The sequence below is a fragment of the Phalaenopsis equestris genome, unplaced genomic scaffold (assembly GCF_001263595.1).
Source record: "Phalaenopsis equestris unplaced genomic scaffold, ASM126359v1 Scaffold000402, whole genome shotgun sequence".
NCBI lineage: Eukaryota > Viridiplantae > Streptophyta > Magnoliopsida > Asparagales > Orchidaceae > Phalaenopsis > Phalaenopsis equestris.
Genome location: NW_018164844.1, coordinates 692,286 through 710,687, shown reverse-complemented (window position 1 = coordinate 710,687; position 18,402 = coordinate 692,286). Strand labels below are relative to the sequence as shown.

The following is an 18,402-nucleotide window of genomic DNA, read 5'->3' as shown; positions in this document are numbered from 1 at the left end:
AATCAGAAATCTTCTAATCATGAAAACTGTAACTAAGAAAAAAGAGAAGGAGCAAAAACGGTGGTGATTGTCTTACTTTCAGCCGCTAAGCGCTTGTAAAACAAAAATGAGAGAAATACAGACCTAGGGCAACTTAAAACACCAAAAATAACTTTTAGATATTTTTTTAGTACTTTTAAACTTAGTTAATTTATTTTTGAAAATAAAATATAAAAACATACAAAAAATACACTATTTTTACAAAAATATTTTTAAAATAAAAATGATCCCAAACGAGGCCAGATACTAATTGAAATGCACCAAGCTTCAAAAGTCATACTTTGCTCTCCCGCTTCTCAAAATGAGGCAAAGCATATCAGAAGTGCTTCCAGTTTTGTTGTAGTAGTTCCAAGCTTCCAGCATCAAACGCTTTCTTGATCCCTTAAAATGAACCACCTGAAGAATGAACTTTTAATCAATCATATCTTGTTTCAAGGAAAAAATATATATGTGAAAACTCTTATATTTTGGAACTATATGCTGCATTAGTATCGTCATATTGTAAATGTGCTCATGAGATTTGCCCCAATTGGAATCTAGAATCAATAGGTTCAATGAAGTTTCACATAAGTACCACTCAATTTCTATGCATTTATAGATATAACATCTAAACTTTAATTTTTCCATTTACCTATGAATGAAAAGTTGTATTCACTTTTTAAAAGTTAAAATGGTGGTATTTTTGATGTGAAATGAAAGATCTGGGTGATATAAATGTTAAACGTAAAAATTGGGTGTTAGATATGTACATAAATGAGAATTGAGTGGAATGTATGTAAATTCCCCTAGGTTCAAAGCATATAAAAGATAACTTCAGTAATGCAATTTAGTATTCATAGGTTCAAAACATTTAAAAGATGAATTCATTATTCAAAATATCCCTTTCAACAACAAAGTTATAGAAATATCATGCACCAGACACCTCGCTCTTTTATTTTTCACTTTCTATAGCGTATCAAAATAAGACAAAAAAAAATGATGATAGTAGAACAGCATAATGCCGATTCTGAAACTCTACTAAGGAGAAAATATATCTTTGAAGATTTACATACATATACCACTTAATTCCTATATATTTACATATCTAATATCAAAACTTCACTTTTACAAACATACCACCTTACCTATGCATAAAAATGTTTATTTCACATTTTGAAAGTTCTATGGTGGTATTTTTGATGTGATATGAAAGATTTAGGTGGTATAGATGTAAAAAAACAAAATGTAGGTGTTAGAAATGTAAATACACAAGGAAATGAAGTACCAATGCCATGTACGTATCATGAAATTGAACTAAATAAAATTGTATGGATCTTAAACGAGAACTTCCAAAGTTCCAAAACATATAACAGGAAGAAAACCTGCAATTTGAAAATTAAGTTTTACCTTTACATCTAATGGCATTCCATGGAACTGTCCAGCACCCTCAGGTGGTGTCCAATTAAAAATGGCACAGGGAAGAAAAAGAATTGATGACCCATTAATTTCAGCAGAGAAGGCTTCAGGCTTTTGAAAGAGTTCAGTAGTAAATGAGATATGAGACCTCACAACCCATGCGAGGGCTAACTGGTCTCCAAGCATGCGTGAAGCTTTGATGTATTTAGAACTGTATATTTCCAAGACTTCCTCAAGGAAAATCTTGGACCTGGAAAAAAAAATGAAAACATTATATAACGGAATTGTTAAAACCAGCAACCAAATAACAAGAAGTCAGTCTGAAAACTAACTTGCGAATTCCATCAAGAGTGCCTCGCACTGCAATAAATCCAGAATTCAAAGGTTGGTCTTTGTTATTTCGGAATGTTAGAGCTAGGTGGAAATCAGGATAATTTTCAAATAGGTGCCCAAGATCATCGACTATTGCTACATCAGAATCAGTGAAAATGTAATGATTGACGAAGTTTTGTATTTCAAACTTCTGTTGAAGTCTTGATTCCAGAAAAGCCTGCATTAAAAATAAGCAAAAATCAATAATTAGCTGCACAGAAAATAGATGAAATAAAATTAAGAGCAGCATGTCTATCACTTCATTCACAGAAATCAAGAAAATATAGTTAATGTACATAAAATAATGGGGAATTTGCAGCCAGGTCCTGGAGTTTAATCTTAAATTTGTAGTCCCAAGTTTATATTTGTCAATTAAATCAATTATATAATTTATGTCTATATGATTCTTTTCTAGCCATGTCATGCCTCCTTTTCTATATTTCACCAGCATTGGCAGCACTTTTCTATATTTCACCAGCGGAGATACCATGAGGGCATCGATGTTAGAGAGCAGAACAGAGGTGAGGAAGGTATAGGAGTATATGTAAATGAATTCAGGAAGAGAAGCGCAGTTCAAGGAAGAGTTATCAATGAGCCGAAAAAGTATAACACAGGAATCTCGAGAGCCCTGCACAAAGAGTCACAGCATACATAACCATTAAGGAAAATACATCCAAAGTTGCAGCTCGACAGTACAAGCTGAATATAAAATTATGTACATCTTTATGCCCAATTTAAATTTTTTTTAAAAAAACGAAAGAAAGAGAAAACATTCATTTATGATGCATGGCAATCAAATGCTCACAAATATTTGTCATGAAAATCGCAAACTACTATTAGCTTTGGCATAACACAAGCAACTACCCCAATACTCCATAATGCTAATGTTGATTTCCTTCTGAAAACAGGTAAAATGAACAATCAATTTAGTCACAGCCTCAAGTGCACAGCTGAAGTTAAGAACTAGCACCATGTGTATGATAGTTACCTTATTATTCAATATGGATTAGTTAAAATAAAAAGTGTATTCATCGAGATCATGTATATTGAGAGACTACAACAACGACATTTTCTCAAATGCATGAACACAGCCCGCCAACAGTCTTCATAGCAGATCAAGTATCGCATTGGAGATCAATTAAACATCTTTGTTTAGAGAGTGCAATCTCCGTGTTGATTTTTATGGTCTCAGACTGTAGCCATATTGATGAGAAAATGAACCCATTGACATTTTGTTAAAAGGAAATTAATCGAACAGAATTATATGGACTTTTTTCTTGGGTTAAGTATATGCTGTGGACTCAGAAGAAAGGTACGGTGATATATTTGTTTTAAAGCACGTCAAATTTAATAAGCAGATTGCCTAACAGACACCCTTCAAGTGACCACATAATACAGTAACAGGTAATATATAGGCAATGCAGATCGTACGAGTAAAAGAATGGTCATTACAAAAATTTCACTGCAACAACAACAACAACAAAGCCTTAATCCCACTACCTGAGGTTGGCTACACGAATCCTTTTTCTCCATTGCGTCCTATTTAGTGTCATATTTTCATTTAGTTCTTATAAATTAAGATCATTTTTTATACAATAAGCCCAAGTCTTCCTACGTCTACCTCTGTCTATCATAAAATAAGTCGAATCTAAAACATCTACTCTCCTAATCGGATCATCAGATTGTCGACGCTTAATGTGACCAAACCATCTAAAACGACTTTTTATAATTTTGTCCGTCACAGGAGCTACACCTATCACAGATATAATCATTTCCCATTTTGTCTCTAAGTGTAAAGCCACTCATCCACCTAATCATTCTCATCTCGGCAACACTTAACTTAGTATCATGCTTCTCTTTTAAAGGCCAACATTCGGCGCCATAGAGGATTGCAGGTCTCACCACCGTCTTATAAAATTTTCCTTTCAATCTAAGTTGTAATTTTCTATCACACAAAAGGCTCGAAGCATTTTTCCACTTAAACCAACCAACTTGAATTCTACTATTAACATCCCCATCTATATCACCATCGCTTTGAACAACAGACCTGAGATATCTAAATCGTTCACACCTTTTAATAATTTAATCACCCAAAGTTACACTTCTGTCACTAGAGCTACTACTACTAAAATTATATGTATTCAGTTTTAGTTCCACTCAAATGAAGGCCTTTAGACTCCAATGTAGACCTTCATAATTCAAGTTTTTCCTAGGTTTTATCTCTCGTCTTATCCGCGAGAAGGATATCATCAGCAAAAAACACACACTAAGGTACATCCTCCTGTAAATGTCCAGTAAGACCATCCACAACTAAAGCAAAAAGATATGAGCTTAAAGCCGATCCCTGATGTAATCCAACAGAAATAGGAAAATATTTGGTCAATCCTCCTTCAATTTGAACACAACTAACACGTCTAGTATACATATCTTTAATGACTTGAATATAAGTCATATCAACAACTTTCTTCTCAATAACTCTCCAAAGGATATCTCTTGGAACCTTATCGTAAGCTTTTTCTAAATCAATAAAAATCAAATGTAGATTCTTCTTATGATCTATGAACTTCTACATCAAACCTCTCAATAAATGTATAGCTTACATAGTAGACCTGCCCGACATAAATCCAAATTGATTATGATAAGTCTTTGTAAAACGTCTTAACCTATGTTAAATTAAACTCTCCCATAATTTTAAAGTATGACACATCAGCTTAATTCCTCTATAATTTGCACACTCTTGTGCATCCCCCTTATTGTTAAAATTGGGGACCAAAATACTCTTCCTCCACTCCTTAGGCATCTTTTTAGTTTTTAAGATAATATTAAAAAGTTTAGTAAGTCAAGAAATTCCTAAATCTCCTAAATATTTTCATACTTCAATTAGAATATCATCAGGTCCTACAGACTTTCCACGGTTAGTTTTCCTTAAATCTTCCTCAACTTCTTTTTTATTAATGCGGCGATAAAAATGAAACTTTTTATAATTATTAACGATATTAAGCTCACTAAGGTCAATCATATTTTCAAAAACTTCATTAAAAGGATTATAAAAAACTTAACTGCAAGGAGTCAAAAAAAAAATGAATTTGCGAAAAAGAATCTTACTATGTAAGATCTGATTCTTTGGAGCATCAGTTGACCTCGAGTATAGTCTCCTGAAACAGGAAATAGAGTGGTATTCTTTCTGTTCATCGTAAGGTTGGCAGCAGGATCTGTCAACAATAATACTTGGCTCCTTGGCATAGAAACCTGCAGAGTTCTACATTTAAGATAAAAAAATTAATCAAGCAACGAAGCAAGAGAATGTATGAAAAATATTTCGTAAAGTTGTAGATTTGCTAACAATCTTTATGTGCCAAAATTGTAGTCAGACTGACTATGTGCTATGATAAGACAAAATCAACCAGTATACGGCTATTATGTTTAGAAATAGGAGACATTTAGCATCCAAAATATTTAAATGGTGTTAGGAAGTTTTGAACAATTCTTTTATACAATCGGCTAAGCCTAAAGGCAGCTTGAGTTCAGGTCAACAACCCTAACTTGTTTAAATTTGAGTTGGGTTTGGGTTGACCCACCAACTCAAAATTAACCCGAAACTGACCAATTAACTCGAATATGACCCAAAATTGTCCTTCCAACTCAAAATCGACTCAAACTTAATATGAATTTGACCCGAATAGCTATTAAGCCATATGGCAAGGTAACAAGCTCTGCTCTGCTTGACGTACTACTCCACATCTCTCGTGTCCGAGCCAAAAAAAATGTTCTTTCATCAAGGCAAGAGTAAAATGACTGGCTAATCCCCCATCATGACTCTCCTGGATGATGAACCCCCTCAATAATCATCCGAGAATACACGACCTGTTTTGGTGGAATAGGTAGCCATCAGCTCTGTGGTACTGTTTTGTCAACTTCTCCTGACATTGTTCCCAGATCTCCCTGAATCTTTATTTGCCTTGTACAACTCCTTCGCCACCTCGAACTCCACAACTCTAGTATGCATGGAGGTGATCAGCAAGTGGTGGTGACTCGAGGCATTGGCGATTCGATTTTGTCTTCCTACCTTGTGCTTGAGCACAAATTGTAACGATGCTGGGAACTCAACCTAGGAAGCATGCCCGACCTTCAACTTGCTCTGATTGTTCAAGAACCTCAGAGTCTCGTGATTCGTGAATTTGGTGAACTTGTTCGTCAGTAGGTACCGATCCTAGTGGTTAAGAGCCCTCACAATAGCATAAAACATTTTGTCGTATGTCAAATACTTTCTTATCGACCCATTCAACTTCTTACTGAAGAAGGCTACAGGGGCTCAATAATTTTCCGATCCCCACATTTGTGTTGACCTCACTTTCCTTAGAAGCCTAGGATCAAGCCATAGAACTTTCCTGTTGATTATTCCTAGAAAACTAGTGGTGCTACCTTCACAATTAGAAATTCTAAACTCTTCCTTGCTCATCTTAAAGTTCCACATGTTCGTTCTAGTCTTTAGCACTTAGTAGGTGGAGCCAATATGAGGAAGCTCAAGATGAGTCCCCATATGACTGTTTGGCCTTAGGGTTGACCCTGGGCCATGTGGTCTTGGTCAGCCTCACACACACATACGCTTGATACCCCTCACTTACACTCACAGCTTTAACCCTTAACCAAATATGCTTAGTTGATCCCTTACTCTTTTTGGAAACTCATATGGATAGTCCCCTGAACTATTAGGTTAGCTAAGATGGCTAGAACCAACATAGAAGGATTCAAAATGAGTCCTCATATGACTCTTGTAGCTTTAGGGTGACTTCATGGCTTACCTGCTCACCATCCTATTGAACCCCAATTCTACCTAAATACCCAATTTTAGCCTTTTACCCCCCAAACTTCGCCAAATTACCAAATTTTCCCTGAAACCCTAATTTTCTCAAAAATTGCCAAAACAACCCAATTTCATCCAAAAATCATTGCAAACCATTTGAAACCATCCAAACTACCCAAAACACCATAAAATTTTTAAAATTACCAAAATACCCCAGAATCCCCAAAATTATCAAAATGTCATTCATACCCAAAAAATTTCAGGAATTCCCAAACTCACTCCAAATGTTCTCAAAATCAATTTGAACCACTTCATTGAACCCATTTTGACCAAATTGACCCCTTTTGACCAAAATTCCCAAATTGCCCCTAAATGCCTAAATTCTCCAATTCACCACCAATTTCCACCAAATTGACTCCAATCTCGCCCAATTTCAATTTTAAACTCGACTTCATCATATTCAATCCCAACTAAGACCAAAACCAAGCCCAATTGAACCCAATTTCAAACCTAAATTCCAAGCCTAACTAAAATGCCCAATTTGACCATATACCCAATTTCCCCAAATTGAACCCCCTTATCTATCCAATTTCCCCAATTTTGAATTCCAAATTCCTTATAACATTCCTTTAGACCAATTATAAAATTCCTTATAACATTCCTTTAGACCAAATTGAACTTTCAACTGGCCCTAACCTAGCCTTAAATCTCACCCAAATCCAACCTAGGCCAAAATCCCCAAATTTGCACTTAGCTCCAAATGTTTCAAATTGAACCTCATAACTCCAAAATTTCTGCTCTTCATTACAAACCCTTGGACCAATTTGAACCATCAATTGAGCCTAACCTAAACCCTAGCCCAATCCAAACCCAAGTCTAACCCAAATGCCCCAAAATTGGTCATGAGCCAACTTCCACTAAATTGAACTCCCAAGTCAATTCAAAATCACTCAATTCCTTTCCCAAACTTCTCATGACAATTATCCAAGTCAATTTGATCAATCAATTGAGCCAAACTTAAAGTCTAGCCAAACCCAAACTCAAATCCAAGCTCATGGCATGATTTTCAACCCAACCATTGAGTTGAACCAAACTCATTCAAATTGACCAAGCCATGGTCACCACAACCACCATCTGAACCTTAGGGACCAGGCTAGATCCACCTAGCCAACCCTTCATGAGCCATGGACTAAGGGTCCCCCAAATTAGGGGATTCCCATCCTAAATAACTAAACCAAGGGAGATATGCCATCAACCATCAAACCCCTAAGCTAATCACAATTAAAATTTCCCTTGGATCCCCTGACCACTCTAGCCCCCAATCATGGCCTGGCCAACCGGCCTAGTCACCGGAAAACATCAAAGCTGAAGGCCTCCTCAAGGGACCAAGCCCAAATTCCACCCATCCAAGTTGGCTAATCCCAATTGGTTACTTGCCTCTTTTTCTCCTCCACCTAAGCATCAGAGCTCACCCACTGGCTTGGCCAATTGAGCCCTAACTCCCCCTTTATTTAAATCACCCTTCTCCACGACCAAATGAGAAGAGTGCTCGAACCTAGGGGAAACTCTGCCCAATTGTCTCCAAACCCTTCTAGCACTCGAGGCAAGCTCACTCCCGCCATTCCAACCTCTCCCCACCCCTGAAGAACCCTAATTTTTAAATCTGAAATCCATGGCCTTTTTCATTCATTCCACTAAACACCCTCAAACTCCAAATTAAACCACGTCTTAGCTTCCCCAGAGCAAGACAGGAAGTTCCCCATCAAAACCCCCCTCTATTGAGCACCCTAACCTAGCTTTTGGCCAAGGCCGCACCACCCTTCGGCTGAGATCATCTTTGGAGCTTATATCAGAGCAAACTAGCACTTCCAGGAGGTTCGCCTGTTTGTGGGACTCCATTGAAGCTTCCACAAGCACTCAATCGAGGCTTCACCTCTTGGGCAAAGGTATATTTCAATAACCCTAATTTTTTTTCTCGATTTCACCAATTGTGAAGTGAAGCTTCATCGAGTCATTTTTGGGTCTGTTGGGTTGTACATGGGTAGGGCTGTCAAAACGGCTCGTTGTTTGTGAACAACTCGTGTTCGGCTAATTAACTAGCTTATATTCAATTCGTTCACTAAACAAAAAGAGCCGAACACGAACAATTTTTTTTTTAGCTTTTATATAAACGAGTCGAACACGAACAAAGATTTGTTTGTTCATGTTCAACTTGTTTTGGCTCGAAATGATTAATATATATATATATATATATTAATCATTTCGAGCCAAAACAAGTTGAACATGAACATTATTTGTAAATAATTTAATTAACTACAAGGCTACAAAAATTTATATTCAATTAAAATTACTAATGAAAAATAGAATAAAAATATATTAGTTTTATTTAAGTGAATATTTTAATATAAATAATAAGATTTAAATCTAATCCTACCATTAACATAATAAGGTTGTCTGACTAGGGTTGTTAAAATGGCTCATTGTTCGTGAACAGCTCGTGTCGGTTTGATAAACAAATGAGTTAAACACGAACAATGATATTTTTTTAACGAGTCAAATACAAGTCAAGCCTAGGCTCGCTCAAGCTCGGCTTGTTTGCACCTCTGATGGTTGCGTGACTAGGGTTGTCAAAACGACTCTTTGTTCGTGAACAGCTAGTGTTCGGCTGACTAATCATGTTCAGCTCGCTAAGCAAACGAGTCGAACACGAACAAATTTTTTCTGTTCGAAATATAAACGAGCTAAAAACGAACAATAATATTTTTTAAAGAGTAGAGCTTGACCTCGCTCGTGTTCGGCTTGTTTAAACCCCTAAACATGGTTAAGATTCAAATTAGATAATTTAACTTGTTTACTATTTTGTTCAGGTTCGGGCCTAGCAATTTCGGGTTAGAGCAAAACCCAAGCCACAAAGTAAAATGTGATGTGCAAGAGTTTCTTGTTGTGTAAAGCAAAAAAGATGATTTACAAACTGAAGCAATATAAACATATATAGTCAGGACCCGGCTCGGAAGTTTGAGTTAACCAAGGCGGGTACAAACGATCGGACAATAAAAATTACATTTTTAATATTCTTTTTTTTATAATTAAAATTTAATAAATGAAAGAGTTACTAAAGAAAGTTAGTTTAAAACAACAGTGAGTTAAACAATGAAATATAATTAAATTTACCTCATTTTTGGTTGTCCACGTATGTTATAAACATTTCTTATTCAATTGTTCATCAGTTAATCAACTAATTAAACCTGAATTCTTAATTTAAAAGAACAGTAAACTAATCAAAGTCAGTGAATACTCGTACTCCTAAACTATATCAATACAATAAAAAAGACCAATATTATCACGACCCGGCATGGAGTTTGGAATTAATCAAGTAGTAAACAAACGGTTAGACAGTGAAACTAATTCTCTACTACTATATTTCTATCATTAAGAATTTAATATTTAAAATAATCATCAAAGAGCCAAATATATATATATATATATATATATATATATATACATACATACATTTGATCATATTTTGTTCAACTTAGTCAAATACTTTAAAATCTAAAAATAATATTAAATCAATATAATGAGTTATCTAAAGACAACCTATGAGTTATCACACTTCTAACTAAAGTAACCTAAGGAAAATGATTTCAGATGCATGTTGGTATTTCATATCTCTATAAGAAAATCTTATAATATGCTAGTTTTTCATATTTTTATAATAAATCTTATACATGCTAATGCATGTATCAATGATATTTTCTAAATAAAAATTCTCAAATCTTTTAGATGCATTTACTTTATATTTACTCTTACTATATACTTTTTACATACACGTCTCTATGAGGAACACTGTTAATAAAAACCTAAGACACTATTTGCTAATATTACCTCGTCGACTCCTATCGGCACAGCAATCAGTGATGTAAACATCACAATCGTCTAAGGTGGAAAAGGCCCTTACCTGCCTCTTGGTCGATACTATCCATCAGTACGGCAGTTAGCAATGTAAACATCACAATTGTCTGAGAAGTTAAACTCTGGTCTACTCGCCCCTACCGATATTAACTCGTCGGCACAGCGGTTATTAATCTAATCGTCAAAATTGTTCATGGTGGTAGAAAAACTCTTTCGGCACACTAGCGTCCACTGCCTGTATCATTAGTGGGTGAACTCATTTTCTGAACATGCTCATACAAACATTCATATATAAAGTATTTCATTCTTTAAAACATACATTATTCTGAGACATTTTTTATGCATCTAGTAACAGGCATATGCTGTTGTGAAATAGATTATCACGCATATCTCTTTTAGCATGCATATTTCTCATATTATTCATAATTCTTACCTTATGCATATCTCTTACTCATATCATAGATAACTTTTTTATCGTGTTTATCATGCATAACATTCATATCATGCACATCTTATATATCATGCATCTCATACATGTCTTTCATGCATACCAATGATGCCTAACAATATAAAGAATCTAATTAAACTATAACATACATAAAATCAAACATACATTTTGAAATAAAAAATTACTAAAATTTAGAAATGTAACTACTCACCTGAGTTGTCATGCTAGACACTTAATTTTTATAAAGTTGGACGTCATAAAACATAATATTAAACATTAAGATTTAAGCAATTCCCGTTAGTTAAATTATTCTTCTTAGCTTAGGAGTAATTTATCTGAATTTACGGAGTCGTTCTACGACTAACTTCCACATGCTTGCCTCAAACTTATCATCCGGGTAAACAACCTGAAATATTAAACTAAGGAATTCAAGATATCTTAGGTCATAAAATGATTTAACTCAAAGCATAATCGATTTGTCAAAATATACCTTAAATAGCTACTCGACAACCCAACTCTTCTCTGAAGTTATTAAATCTTCTTCCCTCTTATTTATATCTTCTCAATCTTCTTTTCCCTTCGTTGATTTTGGGTTAAATCCCTTCGGGAAACTCACAAACCACTTTCGACACTTCTGACACAAGTTTGACGCCTCCGACGGCCGCCAAATATAAAGAAAAATACACAAAAATCGGGACAAGTCTCAAAATAGAAGCAAGAGGAAAAAAATGAAAGTCTCAAATGTCACTAAAGTTAGTTTCGCACTTACCAATTTTTCTTTAGACCGTTGAACAGATGTATGCGGCTTACCAGGTGGCCACTCGGTCGCCTTTGTTTGCGCCCTACTACATTGGCGCGAGCGGAACTCCTTCTGTCAAGCCGCTGCAGCCGTGTGAGGGAGAAACCGGAGCAAGGAAGGAGGGCATACGAGCCAAACCGAGAGGGGGAAAGAGCTATTCAACGCTTATATCGCATGGTAAGTGGGTGGGTACAATAATCGTGATTAAGGAGAGGTTAATTAAGGGTAAATTAGATTTAATTAACTTGTAACTTCTGATTATTATATCTTTCAATCCATTCATAATTCATATCTAGTGTTTTATACTAATTTGATCGATTTGACGTGTAAAACTTTATAAAATTACTTCGGTTGAAATCTGAGAAGTGTGAAATTTGAGATACATTTTAAGTTGTCAAAAATTTTACCTGATTTCACAAAACTGGTTATCACAAATATGCATGCTAATTAAATATTTAATAAATCTGTATAAAAACATTTAATCATTTATGAATTCGATCGATCTCACCTCATAACATTCCATGTGTATTATTATATCAAAAATATGTCTATATCGTTTTATATTTGTACAACTATCATAGGAGTATTGTCTAAAATTATGTCAACTAAGCACATCAATATCAATAATTTTTTTCATTTACGTGTGCGAATATCTTAGTGTTTTTCTTCAGCACCATAAAATGGTGAACTTCATAATTGTCAAGCATGCACGTGCAAACATACTATGAAAATCACTAATTAATAATTATTATTTCATTCTCATTTGCATAGCAGTCAATAAACATATATAACATTTATTATCTATGTAGTTTAAACAGTGTTTAGCACACGTCTTTTCTATAATATATATAAAAAATCAATACAATCATAAATCATGAGTTTACAGTGTTTTCAATATAGCTAGTGACAGTAATTAACAGTAAAGGCATTCAGTCAATAAAAAGCAAAAATATCAATATAACATAAGAACATAAGTATTCACCTCAATACCGTACAACTTGTTTTTAGTTTTTCAATCTTTATATTCTTAGGTAGTCATTTTATGCATAAATCAATGCTCAATTATTTGATTTAATATATATTAATCCCTTCAAATCCTAACATCCTAATTTCCATTTTTTTTTCTTATTTAAATTTTTATTTAATTTAATTAACGATTATAATAAATTATTAATTTAGATTTAATGCGTTGTCCTAGTTGGATTATTAATCTTTGCAATTTCTATACTTATTTTATTCTCTTTATTAAATCTAAATCTTATTTAATGTATAGTAATTTTCAAAAAGAATCCTAAATAAATATGTTATAAGTACAAACCAACAATTAGATGAAATACTTAATAAAAAATAGCTTAATCAATTCAACTTGATCCGAAATGAAAACCAAAGCCCACACATGATGCTCTCAACATCCAAGCTGAAATTTTGACACTCTTGATAGTGTTGGCTTCCTACTCTGCACACTTTGTTCGATGAAGAGGCACAATAGACGTGTAAGTCTATGAAATTCAATGCACAAGCTCAAGTCCCATACGATTCTTCTTCCTTCAACAGCAAACAACTCGGTTCTACCCTGTCTTCTTCCTTCGTACAAAACGGTAGAGCCTCCCCTTTTGCACGCAAGGTCCTTCCTTTCGGTGCCCGTACCAAATGGTTATAGTTCACACGGTTTGCTCCTGCGCACATATGTCGGATGTGCTCCTTCCTCAGTGTCGTTTTCCCTTCCACGATACACATGCAACACTACTAAGGTTTGAAGCACTCTCTCTCAATCCCTCACTCTCCTTCCTCTTCTTCTTCCTCTTCCTCTTCTTCTTCCTCTGCTCACATGTGGCTCGCTTGGTTGGTTTTTGTCGCTCGAATTGCTTGGTTAGGGTTTAACTTGTCCTCCTCACAATGTCGTTGCCTCTCCCGGTCTTATCCCTCGCTTTCCATCCCTATGCTTTCTTCGTGTGTTTGGTAGAATGAAACAAGGGAAAGTATTTGTTGATACGATTCCCGTGAACGTCGCATCTCATTTGAACGACACACATGTAATTTTATTTTATATTATTATTATTTTTTTACACGTTTATCATATATATATATATATATATATATATATATATCATACACATACAATCTTAATAATTTGTAGCAATTTAAAAGCAAAAAAATTATTTTTATTAAGTTATGGAAATTAGTTATAAAATAATTAATAAGTTAAATACTCAAAATAAGATTAACTACAAATTTAATGAAGGTAGTCATGTAGCACTAGTTCAATAAAAATATTAATTAAAATTTACATATAATACTAAAAATTAATTAAGCATATAAGTTACTATCAATTGGTTGTGAATTATGATGATAACTAAACAATTTTGAAAAAGGGTTATTCCACCTTAACTATAAATGAAATAGACTTAATTATGATCCTTACATGTGTATATATACACTATAATTACAATTGCTAGCATGTTTTATATTCTTGTTTAAGCAAAAAATAAATAAATAAATAATCCAAGCATGTTTTAGCCACAAATGAAAGCAAAAAAAAAACAAAGTAGATCCAAACATGCCCAAACAGTTCCTTTTTCAATCTTCTCACTAAGACTCAAGACAATTAAACCTACACATCTAGGCATCAATGGTCCTTCAAACACTATGGACACGTGATTGTCAACTTCAATAACATTAAAATAGTATATTGTGAAGACAATCTTTGTTGTACTAATGTTAAACTTGTGACCCCACAAATGTCGTTCATTATTTTGTTTCATTTAGTACTTTATGTACTATTATTGTTCTACTAAACTTCTCCTACAATAACAGAGACAAAATTATAATAAACGCCTCTTCTAATCCTATTTTTCATCAACGGACAAATTATATTAAGAATTTAGTTCTTTTTAGCAATTGTCACCTTTAAACACAATTTAATAAAAGCCACACATTAGTATCTAATCCAATTCCACAAACTACAGGAGAACCTGAAGCATCACTTTGCACAGCAAGGTCACAAAAATAAGTTCATTTTTCTCTAACCACTATTCTCTGTCTTTGATTTGGTTGTATAACGCAAGGAAATCATTCTAGCCCCAAATAGTCGGGATATGATTATTGATGAAGATGACAACATATAAAATCATAAAGAAACATGGTGTTATTGAAATTGAGAAGCCAGTGTGAAATTTTCATTAAAATATCATTGCATTTGTGTTGTGTTTAAAAGACATAAAAATAAAAATAAATAAAATAATATAAATTAATAAAAAATACATAAAGATGTAGTCTAGCATACAATAACACAATTTACAATTTCAAATGTTAAAGCATAATCAATATGAGGTTTCATAGAAGTAGCATACATAAGCCATACAATAACATTATAAGTTGTATATAAATCTGCATGTGTGCTTCAATGGTACTGTAACATACCTGAATGAAGTTAATGAAGGTATTGAGAATGGCAATTGATCTCTCTGGCTTGGTATATGAAGTGTTCCCAATAATCACCTTTCCATCCATATTGTTGTCTACACTTTCCATTTTTAACCTACGAGAACTGTTATACACTGTAAACATAGAGACGAAAGACACCCTTTCGCTTATATCAAGATTCTTCTGCAAGCTTGGCAAAAGGATTCGATTCATAGCTTTGAGACCTGGACCAACAAATAGTTCTATGTGAAAACAAACGAAGCAAAATATTTTATGAATCTAGCAAACTGCTTGAGGAAAATTAAAAATAGGAAAATACCACCATAGAAATCCATATGTCATTAAATGGCATTAAGAGAAAGGGAAAATATGAGCATATACAAAGCCAAACTAGTTACAGTTGTCATAGTTCTTACTCTACCGGCAATATATTTCTAAGGCAAATAGAATGCAGCCGCTAGATAATAAGAAGAATTACTTCAATTTAACCTTTTAACATAAAATTCTCCCAAATTCAATCAGATCCTAAGAATTTATCGACTACATCAGCATTTTCATTACCTCCTAAAAAAAGGCCAGCGGATCAAAATCTAACTACATTAAATTATCAGAATTATTATCACGTACTGAAGCATCATCTTATTTGACAGCTATGCCTATGGTAAGCGTTTAAAGTTAAAAATTGAAGAGAGAGAAAAATTTACCCGGAATGTATTTCAGGATAAAAAACAATTAAGTTATAAGATTACAGCACCTGTACAAAAAAGTCCATCATCATAAAAAACGAAACAAGCAACAATATATTCCAATCGTGAATGAGTGAAATATACAGCAATTCTCTTGGAAAGACGCCACTTCTTTAATGCATGAAATAAATCATGAACAACGGATGCAAGTGTATCTAAAAACCATTTGGGTGAGATCTATACTCTAGGAACAGTAACATAATCCGGAAAGAAGCACAGCCAACATTTTTCCACTGCTTCAACAAGCTTGGATTTACAGATTTTTTTTTAGGTTAAAAAGATCGAGCAAAGTATGGTTCGCAAAGCATCAATGAGGAACGTCGCCATTTACCTTCGCATTGGAGTCGGTTAGGAAAACCCTGGCCAGCGGCAGGCCCAAGAATGATATGGTTTGATTTCTTTGATAAATTTGTCCTCTGCTCTCGCTGGATCGGTTTCTGATGAAGCTCGGAGACTGAAGATAGAAGGATTCCATTAACATGTAGATGTTGAACAATTTAGAGGGAGGATAGGGTAGAAATAGTCTTGCCTGAGAAGAGAAGTGGGATGAGAAAGATTAGAGGGAGGAGGAGGATAAAACGAGTCCTCCAACTTCTACAGAGAACCATGGCGAAGCACGCACAGGAGAAAATATTAAGTCCTGATATTAGACACCTTTTTGGCCTCCGTGAACCCAGCCCAAAATCAGCCATCCATAAAAATCTTTGCTAGCACACTTCTAAAATAATTTAGTCATAAATTATAACTAAATTCAATCAAACATCAAATAAAATAAAATTTAAATTTAACTCCATGCTAATTTCAATTCTCTCATGTTCCGTCTTTTTCTTCCTCATTCTATCTCATGTGAGATGTAAATCTGGATTTATCAAATCCGACTATGACACCGATTACGTGTATTTACTCCGTCATTGCATGTGTGCTCATTCTCCGTTGTGAGCTCATAGAATTTCATGAATTCGATAAACCCTGTTAACGTAAATCTGCAGCTGCAGCCAAACACCGCATAAAATTCTCCTTTTCGCTACTCATAACCTAGCAAAATTTTATCAATGTCATTAGAGCATCCGAGGTTTAGGGAGGAGATTCGTTAAGATAATTATGTCTCTCGACTTTTGGTTATCTCTACATGCATCGCCAGAGTATGTCGTAAACTCATTACATAATTTTTAAGGTTTTGTGTGATGCTGAAGAACAAAATTGAATGAGAAAAGGGTAAAAGCATGAGTGGAGCTTTTGAGGTAAACAGGTCATCCTTAATCAGTGTTTAATTTTTTAGATGTATAAACCATCCTTAGGGTCTGTATGGTGCAGCTGCAGCTTATTGAATAATCTGCTGATAAGCTAAGTGTGGTTGCTATTATAAATTTTTATTTTTTTGAAAAAGTCAAACCGCTGCCAGAGAGCTGTCAACACAGATAGATAGGTGCGGTGTGAAAATGCTACTTTCAGCGTTTTCAAAACGCATAAACTGTCAAAACACAGTTTAACTAAAAAACCAAACTACATTTTCAAAACGTCACCGCGCCAAATAAGCTGCCCATATGGACCCTTAATCATGGAATGTATTTCTTCAGCAACTATTTTGTCCCAGTTGTTTGCTGTACTATTTTGTACTTAAAATTTGAGCCAAATCATAAAGTTATTATTGGAAAACAATATACTTATTTGATATGGTTCATTTGTTTAATGTGTGATGAAAGACATAAAAGATAACTCCAAGATCACTTCAATACCACCTTAATATCACATCTTAACAAAATTGATATTTTATTACAATTCTACATTATTATTACATCAATACCACCTCAATACCACACATCAACACCACCACTGATCTACTAGAATACCACATCAATATCACAACAACATCACATCAATATCACTTCAATACCACCTCAATAACACTCTAATACCACAATGTCACCCTAAAACCACCCCAATGTCACAAGCTCGTTAACACCACTAATCCACATCAATACCACCACATTACCCCTCCAATACCACTCTAATACCACCCTAATATCACCAGATATGTATCTTCTCAAAAACCTCTCAACACCACACCAAAGTCACCTCAATATCACACTAATATCACACATCAACATCACTAATCCACTGCAATAACAGATCAATATCGCATCAATAACACATCAATGCCACATCTTAACCCTAACACCACCCTAATACCACCTCAATACAACCCCACTATTATAAACCCCTTACAATAGCTGATGACCGGCCCCAGCTGAGGTACTAGCGAGATGGGCCATGATGCTATCGCAGTTTGACATATCATTTGTCCATTAACTAGCCATCAAAGGACAGGATTTGGCTAATTTTCTAGCGGCACATCCAGTCCCAGCCGACTCATCGCTAAATAATGACTTTTTTGACATGTATCTGTTTTTCGTTAATTCCCCTATGTGGGACTTGTACTTTGATGGAGCATATTCCTTAAAGA

At 34.5% G+C, this 18,402-nt stretch overlaps 1 protein-coding gene across 1 annotated transcript; it reads right to left on the bottom strand.

The window, feature by feature from the left end:
• Positions 1 to 269: 269 nt before the first annotated feature.
• Positions 270 to 16,602, bottom strand: LOC110026849. The gene is made up of 7 exons (XM_020728028.1): positions 16,468 to 16,602; positions 16,270 to 16,392; positions 15,190 to 15,416; positions 4,912 to 5,055; positions 1,767 to 1,984; positions 1,426 to 1,684; positions 270 to 435 (listed from the first exon to the last, which is right to left on the bottom strand). Exons 1-7 carry the CDS (start codon positions 16,544 to 16,546, stop codon positions 307 to 309), a joined length of 1,179 nt encoding a protein of 392 aa, XP_020583687.1. The 5' UTR covers positions 16,547 to 16,602; the 3' UTR covers positions 270 to 306.
• Between the last annotated feature and the right edge of the window lie 1,800 nt (positions 16,603 to 18,402).